Source organism: Budorcas taxicolor, chromosome 20 (assembly GCF_023091745.1).
Source record: "Budorcas taxicolor isolate Tak-1 chromosome 20, Takin1.1, whole genome shotgun sequence".
Classification (NCBI taxonomy): domain Eukaryota; kingdom Metazoa; phylum Chordata; class Mammalia; order Artiodactyla; family Bovidae; genus Budorcas; species Budorcas taxicolor.
The window spans coordinates 27,268,216-27,288,386 of NC_068929.1; the positions used below are offsets into that span (position 1 = coordinate 27,268,216).

General features: G+C 39.1%; 1 protein-coding gene across 2 annotated transcripts in view; it reads left to right on the forward strand.

The window, feature by feature from the left end:
• PLPP1 (phospholipid phosphatase 1) overlaps positions 1–20,171 on the forward strand; it is a 116,927-nt gene that overhangs the window by 89,470 nt on the left and 7,286 nt on the right. For both annotated transcript variants that reach the window (XM_052658993.1, XM_052658992.1), the window contains exon 4: positions 16,317–16,374. In XM_052658993.1, the coding sequence (XP_052514953.1) occupies positions 16,317–16,374 (58 nt within the window). The remainder of the gene's footprint in view (positions 1–16,316; positions 16,375–20,171) is intronic.

Genomic DNA, 20,171 nt, shown 5'->3' on the forward strand with positions numbered 1-20,171 from the left:
TTAATTCTTCTCTTTTGGGAGAGAGAGGTTTGGAAAGACACTAAATAACATCTAATGATATTATTACTATTCATTTGTATAATAAAAGAGCTTAAACCATTTTTCTTGAGAGAGAAAGATCACAGGATTGGGTAAATTTTTTCTTTTATGTAATATATTGCAGCTGCAATGTTTGGCTTTTGAGGTATCCTACGTTTGGAAATTTCTGAAGAAGTTGGGCAATTTTCAAGATTTTGTTTTATTGAAGGATAGAAATGAGTCTTTTAAAAACTGAGAAAAGTCTTCATATAGGTAATGGAAAGTAGCATTCGGACAATACCTAAGACCTTTTCCCTTATTTGTCATCCCTTGTCATTTTGCTTTGGGCTTTGGCCACTTACTTTTGCTTTCAGAATGCTTTTAAAAAACTTAATTAAAAAAAAAAATTTACAACAGAATATACCTGTCACTTCATCATTGTGGGTATCATTCGCTCCGCTAATCTGATTGCCTTTGACCATAATGTAAAACGGTTTCTGGACATTTTACATGCATTGTTAAAATGTTTGCCAGATGTGTTGGGAAACATGCATTAGGTACTGCATGTTTAAGCTCGTAACACTTTGACACTGAAACTCCTAATTCTCCTGAACATTGTTGATAAGATCAGAATCCTAATCACTGTAAGGGAAAACACAGCAGAGGGCCTGCTGTTAAAATCATAATTTATCTCATGTGGCTTGCTACAGTTTATTGGCATAGACTAAGCTGTGTGTGTGCATGCGCACATGTGCTCAGTCGTGTCCAACTCTTTGGAATTCCATGATTGTAGCACTCCAGGCTCCTCTTCCATGGACTTTTCCAGGCAAGAATACCAGAGCAGGTTGCCATTTCCTTCTCCAGGGGATCTTCCCAATCAAGGGATCTAACCTGAGTCTTTGGCATCTCCCGAATTGCCAGACAGATTCTTTACCTCTGTGCCACCAGGGAAGCCCACACGCTAAGCATAGTTTTTAATTACATGATACAATTATCATGCAAAGATAACTTATTTTCCTTAGTTTTATTTTTATGCATTTTACAACTGTCACAGCACAAGATAGTTAAAGTATACTTCTTAATGGAGCCACTAAAGTGATACCTTATTCTTGGTGCATGATGAGTTGGGGGGTGATGGGCAGAAAAGGTGGATTTGTATGTAATGTTTAAAATACGAATGAAAGTGAAAGTGAAGTCGCTCAGACGCATCTGACTCTTTGTGACCCCATGGACTGTAGCCTACCAGGCTCCTCTGCCCATGGGATTTTCCAGGCAAGAATACTGGAGTGGGTTGCCATTTCCTTCTCCAGGAGATCTTCCTGACCCAGGGATTGAACCCAGGTCTCCTGCATTGTAGGCAGACAATTTATCATCTGAGCCACCGGGGAAGTCCTTAAAATATGAAGTGTGTGAATTTAATATTTTCTGGGATAACTAAATCAAAATGATTATTCAAGAAATTAAGTTCTACTTTAGCTTAAAAAAATAAGTTGAGAACTTACTCTGTGCTTGATATTGCTGTTGGGTGTTAGAGATACAAGATGAATTAAGATGGGATCTCAACCAGGGAGGATGGGAGTTTGCCAGCAGTTTTTCTTTTGTTTAGCTGTATCTTCTGAATTTTTATGAATGTATCTTATGTAATAAAAATATACCAAAATTCCTATTTAAAATGTCTTATTCCACCTCTACCCATCTACTATATTAGAGGAAGAAGGCATAGTTATAGATGATTTTACTCTAAGAAGGTTGGTGCTAAGACAGATTTATTCATTGAGTGTTGTTGGTCGCTCCTTTGTGGTGAAAGAAAGGGCAATAACTACAGACTAGCTGTTCAAGAAAGGTTTCTTGGAGGAAGTGAGTGGCTCTTGTATAGTAACTATTAAAGAAAAGTGGGAAGCCTGTGCCAGGCAGAGGATGAATAGCAGAGAGAGCATGAAACATGGTGTGCATTGGGAATTTTAAGTACTTTGGTAGCAGATGAGAGACTGGTGGGGCTTATGAAGGGTCTGTTATTCTATGTTCAGTAATTTGTGCTCATGAAGGATTTGAAACAGGAGAGTAATTCTGTTTTTATGCTTGTAAAAAATATTTAGCATTCCTGCACTTAATTTTAATCTAAATATACACTAAAATGGGCATTATAGGAACTGATATCATTTTTCTTTTCTCTTAACAGCAGAAGGACTTGAAATACTAAAGGAAATGTGACTTTTCTGCTTTTGTGTGTTGTATAGAAAGGTTTCTGTAAGTGGAACTCTTGCTAGTCCTGTAACATGAGTTCTACTGATATCATCATGTCTAATCTAAAAGGACCAAGAATGACCTCTCTGGCTAGCTTTCTTTTAGGATCTAACAAATTTACATCTTTGTGGGCCTTTGCCACTTCTCTTGCTGCTGAAAGTGTCTGCTTCAGCTCATATCTAAAGTTTTCATTGGTGCAAACCTAAAGATAGTTTTATTAATGTCTTGAACCTTGTCCTTCTTGGCCCTGGTGACCAAGAGTTAGTGGTGATTTCATGGTCTGTGTTAGGGTTGGAAGTGGAGCATACTAGGTAGGTGCCAATAGACTTTCTTGGCCTTGGTGTTGTCTTTTGGGAAGAGGGCTTAAACTAGCAATCTTGCCTCTAGGTAGCAATCCTGCCAGTTAAAAAAGATAAACAACTGAAAGTGATTTAGAACTGTCTCTTCCTTCTCTCTTACTCTGAGATCTTTTCCCTTTTAGCAAGTGGTATCCTTGTTCAACGTGTTTTAAAAAGGGGTTGGCAGTTCAGGTCAGTTGCTCAGTTGTGTCCAACTCTTTGCAGCCCCATAGACTGCAGCATGCCAGGCTTCCCTTTCCATCACCAACTCCCGGAGTTTACTCAAACTCATGTCCATCGAGTTGGTGATGCCATCCAACCATCTCATCCTCTGTCATCCCCTTCTCCTCTCACCTTCAATCTTTCCCAGCATCAGGGTCTTTTCTAATGAGTCAGTTCTTTGCATCAGGTGGCCAAAGTATTGGAGTTTCAGCTTCAGCTTCAGCATCAGAGAACATTCAGGACTGATCTCCTTTAGGATGGATTGGTTGGATCTCCTTGCAGTCCAAGGGAATCTCAAGAGTCTTTTCCAACACCAAAATTCAAAAGCATCAATTCTTCGGCACTCAGCTTTCTTTATAGTCCAACTCTCACATCCATACATGACTAATGGAAAAACCATAGCCTTGACTAGATGGACCTTTGTTGGCAAAATAATGTCTCTGCTTTTTAATATGCTGCCTAGGTTAGTCATAACTTTTCTTCCAAGGAGTAAGCATCTTTTAATTTCATGGCTGCAGTCACCATCTGCAGTGATTTTGGAACCCCCCAAAATAAAGTCAGCCACTATATCCCCATCTATTTGCCATGAAGTGATGGGACTGGATGCCATGATCTTTGTTTTCTGAATGTTGAGCTTTAAGCCACCGTTTTCACTCTCCTCTTTCACTTTCATCAAGAAGCTTTTTAGTTCTTCTTCACTTTCTGCCATAACGGTTGTGTCATCTGCATCTGAGGTTATTGATATTTCTCCTGGCAATCTTGATTCCAGCTTGTGCTTCTTCCAGCCCTGCATTTCTCATAATGTACTCTGCATATAAGTTAAATAAGCAGGGTGACAATATACAGCCTTGACATACTCTTTTCCTATTTGGAACCAGTCTGTTGTTCCATGCCCAATTCTAACTGTTGCTTCCTGACCTGCATACAGGTTTCTCAAGAGGCACGTCAGGTGGTCTGGTATTCCCATCTCTTTCAGAATTTTCCACAGTTTATTGTGATCCACACAGTCAAAGGCTTTGGCATAGTCAATAAAGCAGAAATAGATGTTTTTCTGGAACTTTCTTGCATTTTCCATGATCCAGCGGATGTTGGCAATTTGTCTCTGGGTCCTCTGCCTTTTCTAAAACCAGCTTGAACATCTGGAAGTTCACGGTTCACGTATGCTGAAGCCTGGCTTGGAGAATTTTGAGCATTACTTTACTAGCGTGTGAGATGAGTGCAATTGTGAGGTGGTTTGAGCATTCTTTGGCATTGCCTTTCTTTGGAATTGAAATGAAAACTGACCTTTTCCAGTCCTGTGGCCACTGCTGAGTTTTCCAAATTTGCTGGCATATTGAGTGCAGCACTTTCACAGCATATTCTTTCAGGATTTGAAATAGCTCAGCTGGAATGCTATCACCTCCACTAGCTTTGCTCGTAGTGATGCTTTCTAAGGCCCACTTGACTTCACATTCTAGGATGTCTGGCTCTAGGTGAATGATCACACCATTGTGATTATCTTGGTCATGAAGATCTTTTTTGTACAGTTCTTCTGTGCATTCTTGCCACCTCTTGTTAATATCTTCTGCTTCTATTAGGTCCATACTATTTCTGTCCTTTATCGAGCCCATCTTTGCATGAAATGTTCCCTTGGTATCTCTGATTTTCTTGAAGAGATTTCTATTGTTTTCCTCCATTTCTTTGCACTGATCGCTGATGAAGGCTTTATTATCTTTCCTTGCTATTCTTTGGAACTCTGAATTTGAATAGGTATATCTTTCCTGTTCTTCTTTGCTTTTTACTTCTCTTCTTTTCACAGCTATTTGTAAGGCCTCCTCAGACAGCCATTTTGCTTTTTTGCTTTTTTCTTTCCTTGGGAATGGTCTTGATCCCTGTCTCCTATACAGTGTCACAAACCTCTGTCCATAGTTCATCAGGCACTCTGTCAGATCTAGTCCCTTAAATCTATTTCTTACTTCCACTGTATAATTGTTAGGGATTTTTTATTTAGGTCACACCTGAATGGTCTAGTTGTTTTCCCTTCTTTCTTCAATTTAAGTCTGAATTTGGCAATAAGGAGTTCATGATCTGAGCCACAGTCCTCTCCCGGTCTTGTTTTTGCTGACTGTATAGAGCTTCTCCATCTTTGGCTGCAAAGAATATAATCAATCTGATTTCAGTGTTGACCATCTGGTGATGTCCATGTGTAGAGTCTTCTCTTGTGTCGTTGGCAGAGTGTTTGCTATGACCAGCGCATTCTCTTGGCAAAACTCTATCAGCCTTTGCCCTGCTTCATTTTGTACTCCTAGGCCAAATTTGCCTGTTACTCCAGGTATTTCTTGACTTCCTACTTTTACATTCCAGTCCCCTATAATGAAAAGGACATCTTTTTTGGGTGTTAATTCTAGAATGTCTTGTAGGTCTTCATAGAACTGTTCAACTTCAGCTTCTTCAGCATTACTGGTCGGGGTATAGACTTGGATTATTGTGATATTGAATGGTTTACCTTGGAAACGAACAGAGATCATTTGTAGTTTTTGAGATTGCATCCAAGTACTGTATTTTGGACTCTTTTGTTGACTGTGATGGCTTCTCTATTTCTTCTGATAGATTCTTGCCCACAGTAGTATATATAATGGTCATCTGAGTTAAATTCGCCCATTCCAGTCCATTTTAGTTCGCTGATTCCTAAAATGTCGCTATTCACTCCTGCCATCTCCTGTTTGATCACTTCCAATTTGCCTTGATTCATGGACCTAACATTCCAGGTTCCTATGCAATATTGTTCTTCACAGCATCAGACTTTACTTTCATCACTAGTCACATCCACAACTGGGTGTTGTTTTTGCTTTGGCGCCCTCTCTTCATTCTTTCTGTAGTTATTTCTCCACTGATCTCCAGTAGCATATTGGGCACCTACCTTCCTGGGGAGTTCATCTTTCAGTGTCCTATCTTTTTGCCTTTTCATACCGTTCATGGGGTTCTCAAGGCAGGAATACTGAAATGGTTTGCCATTCCCTTCTGCAGTGGACTACGTTTTGTCAGAACTCTCCACTGTGACCCATCCATCTTGGGTGGCCGTACACAGCATGGCTCATAGTTTCATTGAGTTAGACAAGGCTGTGGTCCGTGTGATTAGATTGGTTAAGTTTTCTGTGATTGTGGTTTTCACTCTGTCTGCCCTCTGATGGAGAAGGATAAGAGGCTTACAGAAGCTTCCTGATGGGAGAGACTGACTGAAGGAGATAGTGGGTCTTGTTCTGAGGGGCCATGCTCAGTAAATGTTTAATCCAATTTTCTGTTGATGGGTGGAGCTGTGTTCCCTCCCTCCTGTTTACCTGGGGCCAAACTATGGTGGAGGTAATGAAGATAATGGTGACCTCCCTCAAAAGATGGGCTTGGCAGGCAAGGCACTGTTAGTTTGCATTGGTGTACTTCAGTGTGTCCTTTGCTTAATCTACCACTTGCCTGTTGTTTCCTTTGTAACTGTCTTATATAAGATGCCTTTGGAAATTTGGAGTTTACTGCATGTAGTCATGAATTTCCCCGCATGTCACAGAAAACCTGTGAGCTCCCTTCCCCTGGTTGGTATACCTAGGCATGTTTTGTCCTCTGTCACACCTACTCTCTCGTGTTGCTTTTTTTTTTTTTTTTATTTTGCTTTACAATACTATATTGGTTTTGCCATACATCAACATGAATCTGCCACGGGTATACATGAGTTCCCAATTCTGAACTCCCCTCCCACCTCCCCCCCAATACCATCTCTCTGGGTCATCCCAGTGCACCAGCCCCAAGCATCCTGTATCCTGCATCGAACCTAGACTGGCGATTCGTTTCTTACATGATATTATACATGTTTCAGTGCCATTCTCCCAAATCATCCCACCCTCCCCGTCTCCCACAGAGTCCAAAAGTCTGTTCTATACATCTGTGTCTCTTTTGCTGTCTCGCATACAGGGTTATCGTTACCATCTTTCTAAATTCCATATATATGTGTTAGTATACTGTATTGGTGTTTTTCTTTCTGGCTTACTTCACTCTGTATAATCAGCTCCAGTTTCATCCACCTCATTAGAACTGATTCAAATGTATTCTTTTTAATGGCTGAGTAATACTCCATTGTGTATATGTACCACAGCTTTGTTATCCATTCATCTGCTGATGGACATCTAGGTTGCTTCCATGTCCTGGCTATTATAAACAGTGCTGCGATGAACATTGGGGTACACGTGTCTCTTTCAATTCTGGTTTCCTTGGTGTGTATGCCCAGCAGTGGGATTGCTGGGTCATAAGGCAGTTCTATCTGCAATTTTTTAAGGAATCTCCACACTGTTCTCCATAGTGGCTGTACTAGTTTGCATTCCCACCAACAGTGTAGGAGAGTTCCCTTTTCTCCACGCCCTCTCCAGCATTTATTGCTTGTAGACTTTTGGATCGCAGCCATTCTGACTGGTGTGAAGTGGTACCTCATTGTGGTTTTGATTTGCATTTCTCTGATAATGAGTGATGTTGAGCATCTTTTCATGTGTTTGTTAGCCATCCGTATGTCTTCTTTGGAGAAATGTCTATTTAGTTCTTTGGCCCATTTTTTGATTGGGTCGTTTATTTTTCTGGAATTGAGCTGCATGAGTTGCTTGTATATTTTTGAGATTAGTTGTTTGTCAGTTGCTTCATTTGCTATTATTTTCTCCCATTCCGAAGGCTGTCTTTTCAGCTTGCTTCTAGTTTCCTTTGTTGTGCAGAAGCTTTTAATTTTAATTAGATGCCATTTGTTTATTTTTGCTTTTATTTCCAGAATTCTGGGAGGTGGGTCATAGAGGATCCTGCTGTGATTTATGTCGGAGAGTGTTTTGCCTATGTTCTCCTCTAGGAGTTTTATAGTTTCTGGTCTTACGTTTAGATCTTTAATCCATTTGAGTTTATTTTTGTGTATCGTGTTAGAAAGTGTTCTAGTTTCATTCTTCTACAAGTGGTTGACCCGTTTTCGCAACACCACTTGTTAAAGAGATGGTCTTTTCTCCATTGTATATTCTTGCCTCCTTTGTTGAAGATAAGGTGTCCGTAGGTTTGTGGATTTATCTCTGGGCTTTCTATTTTGTTCCATTGATCTATATTTCTGTCTTTGGGCCAGTACCATACTGTCTCGATGACTGTGGCTTTGTAGTAGAGCCTGAAGTCAGGCAGGTTGATTCCTTCAGTTCCATTCTTCTTTCTCAAGATTGCTTTGGCTATTCGAGGTTTTTTGTATTTCCATACAAACTGTGAAATTATTTGTTCTATCTCCGTGAAAAATACCGGTGGTAGCTTGATAGGGATTGCATTGAATCTGTAGATTGCTTTGGGTAGTATACTCATTTTCACTATATTGATCCTTGTGATCCATGAACGTGGTATATTTCTCCATGTATTAGTGTCCTCTTTGATTTCTTTCACCAGTGTTTTATAGTTTTCTATAATAGGTCTTTAGTTTCTTTAGGTAGATATATTCCTAAGTATTTTATTCTTTTCGTTGCAATGGTGAATCAAATTGTTTCCTTAATTTCTTTTTCTACTTTCTCATTATTAGTGTATAGGAATGCAAGGGATTTCTGTGTGTTGATTTTATATCCTGCAACTTCACTATATTCATTGATTAACTCTGGTAATTTTCTGGTGGAGTCTTTAGGGTTTTCTATGTAGAGGATCATGTCATCTGCAAACAGTGAGAGTTTTACTTCTTCTTTTCCAATTTGGATTCCTTTTATTTCTTTTTCTGCTCTGATTGCTGTGGCCAAAACTTCCAGAACTATGTTGAATAGTAGCGGTGAAAGTGGGCACCCTTGTCTTGTTCCTGACTTTAGGGGAAATGCTTTCAGTTTTTCACCATTGAGGATAATATTTGCTGTGGGTTTGTCATATATAGCTTTTATTATGTTGAGGTATGTTCCTTCTATTCCTGCTTTCTGGAAAGTTTTTTATCATAAATGGATGTTGAATTTTGTCAAAGGCTTTCTCTGCATCTGTTGAGATAATCATATGGCTTTTTATTTTTCAATTTGTTAATGTGGTGAATTAAATGATTGATTTACGGATATTGAAGAATCCTTGCATCCCTGGGATAAAGCCCACTTGGTCATGGTGTATGATCTTTTTAATGTGTTGTTGGCTTCTGGTTGCTAGAATTTTGTTAAGGATTTTTGCATCTATGTTCATCAGTGATATTGGCCTGTAGTTTTCTTTTTTTGTGGCATCTTTGTCAGGTTTTGGTATCAGGGTGATGGTGGCCTCATAGAGTGAATTTGGAAGTTTACCTTCCTCTGCAATTTTCTGGAAGAGTTTGAGTAGGATAGGTGTTAGCTCGTCTCTAAATTTTTGGTAGAATTCAGCTGTGAAGCCGTCTGGACCTGGGCTTTTGTTTGCTGGAAGATTTCTGAGTACAGTTTCAATTTCCGTGCTTGTGATGAGTCTGTTAAGATTTTCTGTTTCTTCCTGGTTCAGTTTTGGAAAGTTGTACTTCTCTAAGAATTTGTCCATTTCTTCCACGTTTCTCATGTTGCTTGAGTCACACATTTCCCTGCTGAGAGTTTGGAACCTCTTGCGATCATCTGACTTTCAAGACACACACAGTTCTGCATTCCTTTATCTTGGAGGTTCTTAAGCCACTTCCTACTGTCCAGATTCCTGCTTTTTGCAGTATTCTTCCCTGAGCACACGACACATAATTGTTTTAGTCATCAAATGGTTCATTAAATCAAGAGTTAAAAATACCCTATACGTGTACCAATTGTGTCCTACTTTTTTCCTCCCTCTTTTTCATTTTCCATGGTCCTGCTAGTTTCTCTCCTTTAAGGTTCATGATATAATATTGATTGTTCAGTATATGATTAACTGATGCTAGTGGCTGGACAGTGGTATTTGATGCTTTAATACTGAGTAAAATTGAATAGTCACGTGACTTATTTCAGATAGGCCTATCACTTTTATGCATAAAGTGGCTTGGCTAAAACTGACTCCATATAATGTAGCATCAGCTTTATATAGAAATATATTAAAATCATTGTAAAAATAATTCAAAGAATGTATGACAGGGTTTTCAGTGCTCATGAAATAAGTCATCAATCTCTGGGTGCTTCAAGGATATAAGATGAATTAACATTAGTTTTTGTTGTATTTTATTTAAAATAAGTTTGATTGGGATCATCTGAGTTCCTCCACCATTTATTACTTTTATCCTTGTCTTTGTACACTTTAGAGGAGAGATACTCTGTATTCCTTGTATTTCTGGACAGTCTGATCGCTTTTGTTCTCCAAGTCGTAGCTCACTTGGCAGAGCAGCTCTCAGGGAAACTGTTAATCAGGAAGAGGAGTTTGGGTGTGTGTGTGTGTGTGTGTGTGTGTGTGTGTGTGTGTGTGTGTGTAGGTGGGTGGGTGTGTAGTGGAGAAGAGGTTTGTAGGACATTTATAGCAGACACATTGAAGATACTTTGATTACCAGTGAAAAAATATTTTTCATATATATTATCCCTATAATAACAGGTTGTGTACTATAAAATATAAAAGGTTTTGTTTTTCAGTCTCCATTTGATAACTTTCCCCAGAGCCACTGTTAACAGTTTGTGTATCTTTTCTGTCATTTTCTGTGTAGTTTTATATTAAATGTGAAATATAGTTTTATGTGGTTTACATAAATGACCCTTTAAAATACTCTTGTTGGTTTATATAGTTACTTTTTAGCTGATTTGTAGTACTGTGTTCAGAAAATTAGTGATAGAATTGTTCTCTTGGGTCCTTGAGTCGCCAGCAGTATTGTAGCAGACATCTTTGTGCTCATGCTGTTTTTCTCTAGGGTGCCGCAATGCCTTGAAGTGGAAGTACTGGGTCAAAAAATATGCTGGTTTTATATATAGATAGATACATTTAGAGAGATGTTGCCAGACCACTCTCCAACAAGTGTGAACTTTTTCAATTCAATATAAAAGTACTCATTTTACCTTCATAGGTACTTGAATGCCAGAGTATCTTAGGTGTGAATTTTTAAAAGATAATAACTTGATATCTCATTGCTTAAGCATTTATTAACAGTTACTGGTTGGAAAAAAAACCCTTTAGAAATAAAATACTGGGGAAATTGGTCATTAAGGGTCATTCCTCCTGTGTGTAGTTGGTTGAGACATAGTTTAACTGTTTTACAGGATCAGTCCATGTTTAAAGGTTATCACTGAAGGGAAATTTAACATGTCCTTCAAGTTAAGCATGTCCATAACATGCTGTTATGTAAACTGTATAATCAGGAAATACTATTTGGAGAAAATGCCTCATTTTGCAATTTGACTTACTTTTATTTGAGCTTTAGAACATACAGAGGACACATTAGTATTCGCTTAAGATGACTATTTACACATAAACAATATTTATTTTGTCACAGATCATGTAAGTGTCACTTTACTTCACACATGTTGCCTTGTATAAGCAGGGAGTCCTGTTTCTTCTGATGGTGCTCCCTGCCTGGAGATGGCAGGATTAATGCTGCTGCTGGCTTGCCTGCCATTCACGGGAGTGGAATCATGGCATGGTGAGAAGAGATGGGAAGATTCAGATTTAAACCTCAAAGTGATATGACTTTTGAGTTAGTTGCTGAACTTCTGGTAGGTTCCGTTTTCTCTGTGTGTGAAATAGTTTGATAGTTCCTATTGGTGTTTTCGTAAAAGTGGAAGTACTGTGTATTAATAAGTACCTGAACATAGATGGTAATCAATGGCTTGTAACCATTAACAGTCTTTTGAGGATCTTTCATCTTTAGAATGCTTTAGGAATTGATTTCAGGATGATTTTTGGAGAAAAAGGAAGTTCTCCTAATTTGCAACAGAGTCACTTTGGCATACTCAGTGAACTGGTAGAATAGTAATAATTGGCAACTTCTGTGAGTGCTGGCCACTTTATAATTAGACACAAATTATAAATTAATTAATAATATAATACATTTAATTATATTTATATTTATGTAATTAATATTAATATAGCAATATTATCAATAATAATTATATTAATATAATTTAATTTTATAAATTAAATTTTATAATGTTTATAAATTAAAAACTGTTGTCTCTCCTAGTAGAGCAGTTTATTTTAGATAACATTTTATTAGTTCTAAGTCTTGTTTTAAAAACAGATTTTAAAAAAGATCACTTCTATTTCTGGCAACATGTAGGGTTAGAAATGCTTACTGATACAACTCAACTAAACACGTGCATGTGTTGAGTCATGTCCGAATCTTTGTGGCCCCCTGTAGTCCACCAGGCCTCTCTGTCCGTGGGATTTTCCAGGCAAGAATACTGGAGTGGGTTGCCATTTCCCCTTCTAGGGGATATTCCCAACCCAGGGATCAAACCCACGTCTCTTGCGTCTCCTGCTTTGCAGGTGGATTCTTTAATACTAGTGCCACCCGGGAGCCCTCAACTAAACATGCTAGATGATATATCACAATATACACATGCACATGTTTGTTTTATATATTACAAACATATAAATCTTTTAAATAAATAGCTGAGCTGGTGGAAGAGTAAAGGAATTTTTATAAGGCTGGAGTCAGATAATGCTGTAGATTTGAAGTGTGCTCTGAAAGTACTTGCCAATTCCTGGTCACCTAAAGCCTGAATTGTGATAGTCTCTGAACATGGCACAGGAGATAAAGGCTGAGCAGTAAAGAAAGACAGATGGAAAGCCTGTGGATAATATAAGGATTCCCAAAGGGAAACATCCTCCCAGAAGAAACCCATCAAGAAGAATCCTTAACCATAATACCACCCTCATACTCTTCTGGAGTCGGAATTCGTACTATCTGTGTGGCTTAAAGAAAAAGATTGAAGTGGACTGATAGTAAATCTAGCAGAAGAGAACACATATTTCTGGAAGAATGCTCTTTCAACCAAATACTCTTAAGAGTCCCCAGATTGAGAGTCCCAAGAATATGAGCTCTTATCTAATATGAGAGTCAGCAGAAAAACAAACTATATAAACAAACTATATTAGAGTTTGTCTCAAAGATTCAGATACTAGAATTACCCTATAGGAAATAAATCTACATATCTGCTGTATAGGAACAAATAAGATTGAGAATATGATGCAGGATGGTGAGAATCAAAATTCACCAGATTTGCAGACGATCCAGAAAGACCTATAAACGATACATACATAGTAATTTGAATGAAAAACCAGATTAAGCAGACTAGACACAGTAAAGGGAGGGAAGATAAACCTGAAGAGACCAAGATTAAAAATAGAAAAGAAAGTTTAAGAGATATGGAGGGACAGAATGGAAATGTCTAACATGTTGAATCAGAATCTCTGAAAAGGAAAATAGGATGGAGGATACATAATTCAAAGGTGTAATAACTGAGACTGATCTAGAATTGGTGATGTGTACAAATCCTCAGACATAGGAAGCCAACGAATACTAAATCAGGTAAATCAATGGAAATTCATACTTATAAACATGATAGCAAAACTGCAGAATATTGAAGACTTTGGCAGTAGAGGAAGCAATTACAGAGAAAACACATATAACCCAGAAAGGCAGCTCATATTTTAAAGCAAAAGTAGAAGCCAGAAGATAGTATGATATACTCAAAGTGATAAGGAAAAAAAGTCATCAGCCTAGACATTCTGTAGTTAGGTATCATCATTCAAGCATTAATGCAAACTCAAAAAATTTTCAAACTGAAAGCATAACCAAAGTTGTAACTGTTTTGTGAGTTAGGAAGAAGAGAGGAAGAAAGTCAGGTAGTAGGGGAAGAGCCGTGAGATGATTAGAAGGTTGTTTGTGAGTTAGTCTTCCCATGAGCCCCAGAATATTTAGTAAATTCCATTAAAAAATTAAGAAGCACTTTGTGTGAGTTGATTGCTTCTGATGACTGATAAAAGCTGGATTTGGTTGTCTTTGCATTTCATAAGGCTGAACACTGATGTCATTGTTGAAATACAGAGATGGAAGAGTGGTGAACTGAGGAGTAGGAGCTCAGACCCTGTGGGCGCCGGGTGGGTGGATGGCTGTGAAAGAACGCTCTTAAGGCTATGATATTGAGCTTTAGACCAAGTTTAATGAGCTCTCCTAGGAGAAAGGGATGACCTGGGTGACAGATATAGGAAAAAAAATCATCTTAAATTTGCCATTTGAAATAGAATCCCACTCACAGTAAGTTACATAGATAGTCAAGACCAATCTACTTGCTCATTGTTTAATAGACCAGGCCACAGAACTGATGAAAACAGCTGCATTTCAGAATATATTCTTATCTTTGTAAATTTTCTTTTTGAAAGTCTTTCCGAAACTTTGGTGGAGAACTAGCTTAAATTGTTAATGTATGTATGTAATTTCATCAGATTGGCTATAATAAAGTGAGTCTAAGATTGGTTAAAACCTCAAGAACAAAGCAAGTTCTTAGACCAGGGATAGAATTTCAGTTGAGGTCACTATGATGAAAATAGTCTACATTTTGACTACTCTTTGGATTTTATCAGAGTGCCCATATAATTATTTGTTCATTTGTGAATTATGGACATAATAAGATGCTGTATCTCCTAGAGACTTAACCAATATGAAAATAATTGATCTCTTCACAGCCAAGTGGTTGGGAAGGCTAAAAGTGATTTATTTTTCTTGTTTATGTATATTAAACCCAGAATAATTATCAAGTTTGATTACATAAATCTTAGTTGGCATGTGTTTTAGGAGTCTTTTCTCCTTTATGTATTGGGGAAAACAAATTCCTTTTGAACCAAGTAGGGCATAATAAGTATAATACTTCAGAACCTGTTCCTTGTGATTTTATTCTCAAGTACAATAAAATTAAGTTTTGTAAGCATTCTGTGATTTTTAGGTAGAAAGATGATGCCTAGATGTTTATAGAATATAAAGTTGAAAGACATGGTTAATCTGGTTCAGGACTATCAGTGCACAATTTAAAAATAAATGTCAAGCAAAAGCACTTAATCTGGTGGGAAATCTAAGGCAAGATGCTAAAATATCACTTTAAAATTATTATTTTTTAAAGTACTCAATTTGTGAGTGTTCCAAAGAAAGTATTTATTACTACTATTCAGGGACACACCCTTAAAGTGGAAAATAAAACTTAAATTATGGTCATGTAAGTTTTTATGTGAGAAATTCAGGCCATTTATGCTGGTGTAGCTTGTCAAATTTTCCTTTAGAAATGCTTGGCAAATTTGTCAGTGACTCACTACCCATCCTGAAAGTATCAATAAAATGACACTGTGTAGCAATCAGACCTCAGACCCTCCTCAGTTCAGTGCAGTTCAGTTCAGTCGCTCAGTCATGTCCGACTCTTTGCGACCCCATGAATCACAGCACGCCAGGCCTCCCTGTCCATCACCAACTCCTGAGTTCACTCAGACTCATGTCCATCGAGTCGGTGATGCCATCCAGCCATCTCATCCTCTGTCGTCCCCTTCTCCTCCTGCCTCAATCCCTCCCAGCATCAGAGTCTTCTCCAATGAGTCAGCTCTTCGCATGAGGTGGCCAAAGTACTGGAGTTTCAGCTTTAGCATCGTTCCTTCCAAAGAACACCCAGGACTGATCTCCTTTAAAATGGACTGGTTGGATCTCCTTGCAGTCCATGGGACTCTCAAGAGTCTTCTCCAACACCACAGTTCAAAAGCATCAATTGTTTGGCACTCAGCTTTCTTCACAGTCCAACTCTCACATCCATACATGACTATTGGAAAAACCATAGCCTTGACTAGACGGACCTTTGTTGGCAAAGTAATGTCTCTCCTTTTCAATATGCTATCTAGGTTGGTCATAACTTTTCTTCCAAAGAGTAAGCATCTTTTAATTTCATGGCTGCAGTCACCATCTGCAGTGATTTTGGAGCCCAAGAAGATAAAGTCTGACACTGTTTCCACTGTTTCCCCATCTATTCCCCATGAAGTGATGGGACCAGATGCCATGATCCTCGTTTTCTGAATGTTGAGCTTTAAGCCAACTTTTTCACTCTGCTCTTTCACTTTCATCAAGAGGCTTTTTAGTTCCTCTTCACTTTCTGCCATAAGGGTGGTGTCATCTGCATATCTGAGGTTATTGATATTTCTCCCGGCAGTCTTGATTCCAGCTTGTGCTTCTTCCAGCCCAGAGTTTCTCATGATGTACTCTGCATAGAAGTTAAATAAGCAGGGTGACAGTAACAGCCTTGATGTACTCGTTTTCCTATTTGGAACCAGTCTGTTGTTCCATGTCCAGTTCTAACTGTTGCTTCCTGACCTGCATATAGGTTTCTCAAGAGGCAGGTCAGGTGGTCTGGTATTCCCACCTCTTTCAGAATTTTCCACAGTTTATTGTGATCCACACAAGACCCTCCTAGGACTCTTTAAAGTTCCTGTTTAACTGCCCTCCCACCCCACCCTTCTAAGGTAAGGGGAGGGAGCTATATACAATGGGAAGGTAAGGAGATTTATGAAATAAAAAATATTCTTGGTCTCTAAGAGGGAAGATTAATGTTTCTCTTCTTTCTGTTCTAGACTGTCCTTTTATTCGGGCCACTCTTCATTCTCCATGTACTGCATGATGTTCGTGGCAGTAAGTACTTTGGGTCTATTGATGGTGGGTTATGGGTTTGGTGTTTTATCCTGTGCGACTGCCTCTGACGTTCTCATTGGCCTCACTGCCCAAGTCAACTGGAAGCCACTGCTTGTTGCACTAAGTTCAGAAGAGGAATGGATGGCTGCCTGTGCTCTGCCAAGGCCAGTTACAATTGTTTGAAATGACTTCTGTCCTTCATTTAGAGGAAGCAGACAGGTGCATTGTATAGCAAGCTGCAAACTGGCAACCTTCAGGATAAGAGGGAATCTTTGCTCTTGAAGCAGACAAGTGGTCGAAGTTACTTGTCACTTTTCTGACAGTGGTAGAAGCCTAAACAGATCATCAGGTCTGCAAGTCCAGTGCTGAGAATTAGGTGACTTGTCCCCTTACTTTGGGCTGTTTTCCGAAGAGGTTTTCTGGAATATACAGACAGCTCCTGCTTCATCTCAGCAGGTCACTGCTCTGAAATCCAAGCCAAGGTGGTGCTGCTGCTCATTGTAGCCTCTCCCTGAGCCGGAGCCCTGGCCTCATCTGCACAGTGTGGGTGCTGAGTGGCCTGGCTTTCCCCGCATGGGGGCTGCTGGGGTGAGGAATTGTGATTATTGGATGTGAAGGCAGCTCTGTTGCTCTCATCTGAGCAAGTCTTATTTTCCTTCCACTTTGGGAAACATTGCCCAGACTGCTTTCCATGGACTAGAAAGGTTTCAGCTTCAGGGAGTGCCAGTTGCTGCTTCAGGAGCTTGTCATCAGTATAGTCTGCAGGAGCAATTTTAGTGGTACTTGTATTATACAAAGTCAGCAGTGAAGAGTTAGAGAAGACCGGCACCCATATTTTGCATATCAAACTAGAGATGAATGTGTATCGACAGCAATTAGTGCAAGACCAGGCTTTAGGGCACTACAAGGGGTTTTCAAAGGTCAATTTAATTAACTTATTTTTATCAATCCTCTGTCTCTTTATGTATAAAATTATCAAAATTTGGTGGGGAAAGGAGATCTCTACCCTTAAAGATCAGCTGTAATTTTTCTTTGTAAGTGAACTTTTATATAGTTGTGCTGTGTCAATTTTCTGTTATCTGGCTGTTTTCAGTTACCCTTTCCCCTCAGATCACAAGTACTGTATAATAATTAAATCTATGATGTGGAGTAAAGATTTATGATGTGTATTGTTAAGATAACCCTCTGGAAGTTACTTGGTTGGTTTCATTTAGGAAGAATTTAATATCAGTTTTACCAGAATCTTACTTTTATTTGAAAAAACCAAACTCCAGAAATTAAAAGAGCATAAAATTTATAAAATGTAAAAATTGCAGATGTGTTACATAAAATTCAAATCTACAACTTCAAAACCTTTTCACTAAAGCTAATTTTTGGCTTCTTCAACATCTCTTGAAATTGCAAGGCTTTCCTCATGTGTTAATTTTGCAAGGAAGAAACTGTACCAATTCAACAAAATTCAGAACTTCCTTTTTAAAAAATACCCAAATGTTTCTGAAATTGTGCCATGGGAAATGTGACTTATTTGATGGTGAAAGTGAAAGTTGCTCAGTCATGTCCAACCCATTGTGACCCCATGGACTGTTCAGTCCATGGAATTCTCTAGGCCACTGGAGTGGGTAGCCTTTCCCTTCTCCAAGGGATCTTCCCAATCCAGGAATTGAACCAGAGTCTCTTGCATTGTAGATGGATTCTTTACCAACTGAGCTATCAGGAAAGAGCTATTTGATGGTAGTAACAACAAATACTGTTCAGTTCATTTATCTTATTAGGAAAAGCTACCATTCTTCCTAAAGGGAGCCACCATTTTTTTTTTCTCCTCTTTTTAAATAGGGCGTGGGACCAGGGGAGAAGGGAAAGGCTGGAGCTATTAACGTATCCCGAGAACTTTTCCCAAAGCAAAGTTTGTGACTACAGTGAATGGCTTTTGAATGTTTGTATGCCCCAGAGACAGACACCAGCAGGGCTGCTTTTGTGGTTTGTTATTCACTCGTGTGTCAGGATCTTTAAGTCCTTCTTTATGAGAGAGACCTAAGAATCTGAGGTTGGTTGATACTGAAAATAATTTGCTTTTACACCACTCTGTTTTGTCTCTTTCTGATAGCTCCCATGACATAGAAGAGGGATAACTGCCACCCCTTTCACAGATGGGGAAATAGGGGCCTTGGGAGGAGCTGCTAAGGTCTATAAGCCCTCTGGGAATCTCTTGTTAATCAGGCTCCCTTGCTTTGTTGATTACTTGAGCTGAACCCTAGTCCAGTTATTTTGAAAATCAGGTAATACAGATCTCTGAAAGTAAGATGTAACATGTAACTTCATGTTACTTCAACTGACATGTAACTTCAACCCACTCTTTAATTACAAAGAATATTCTCAGATGTATCATACTCTAGACCTTATAATTATTTTTGCTCTTCTTTGCTACTTTGACCTTAAAATATCTGAATATTTGCCAAACAGAAACATTTAATGAGCTTTTTTGGTGAAATATGAAATTAATGTATGGAGGATGAAACTAGAGAGGGCCTTGATGGCTAGCCTGCCCTGTGGACACCCAGGAATAAACGAAGAGGCAAATTAAAGATATATGCAGAGGGCAAATTCGGAGAAGGCAATGGCACCCCACTCCAATACTCTTGCCTGGAAAATCCCATGGATGGAGGAGCCTGGTGGGCTGCAGTCCATGGGTTCGCGAAGAGTCGGACACAACTGAGCATCTTCACTTTCACTTTTCACTTTCATGCATTGGAGAAGGAAATGGCAACCCACTCCAGTGTTCTTGCCTGGAGAATCCCCCAGGACAGGGGAGCCTAGTGGGCTGCAGTCTATGGGGTCGCACAGAGTCGGACACGACTAAAGCGACACAGCAGCAGCAGCAACAGCAGAGGGTAAATTACCTCAACTCTAGTTTGGTAATTGGGTCGGTATGAGCCATTTAGATGTACAGGTATAATGCAACAACAACAAAAATTCAGATGAAGTTTGTCATAGACCAAGAACTTTGGAGAAGCTGGCAGGCTACAGCAGCCACACACTGGGTTTCACTGACTCTGAGCAGTGGAAATACTGTCTTGATGTGGATGTAGGGTCTAGCTTTTATTTCAGCCCAAATACATGGATATCTCCTTGCTTTCCAGCTTTCGTATTTATATACATCACTTAACCACTACCTACCCTCCTGCCCCCTGCCACACACACTTTCCTTAGGCAATGACTCATCTTGTTCTAGGCATCTTGGCATCATGGGTCAGTCCCAGATTTGGAAGATGTAGTCAGTTTAAATCCTGAGGATAGTCTTTGATAGCCAAAACTTCCGTTAATTCCTGACACCCAGAAATTAACTTCTAGTTAAAAATGTCTCTTAAAATACCTGACCATCATTCTCCAGTGGGAACCCTGTGAGTTAGCCCCCTGAAAAACACCTAGGTTGGTAGGAGCAAAGGGCAGGGCTTCTTTCCATATAGACAGTTGATGTGCAACTGACTCTGACTCCCCTTGACTTTGGCCAAATGCCAGAATCCAAATTTACTTGATTGTTCAGGAAAATAGGCATGGGCTGAAACCGTCGTTTTTTCAGTACAGTAAGGAATATACAGTTTTTCCCAGCACTGTCATAGGGAGACTGTCACCCTAGATTGCTTATATCACTGCTGTTATAGACGTTTGTAGATTACTACGATTGTTTGTATCACTGCTGTTACGAATTTTCTGTATAAATTATTCCAGTGGGAACCCAAGTACCTCTCAGTGTGTGTTTCAGCTTGGTTTCCCTGCCTGTCAGACTGCCTCATGTCTGG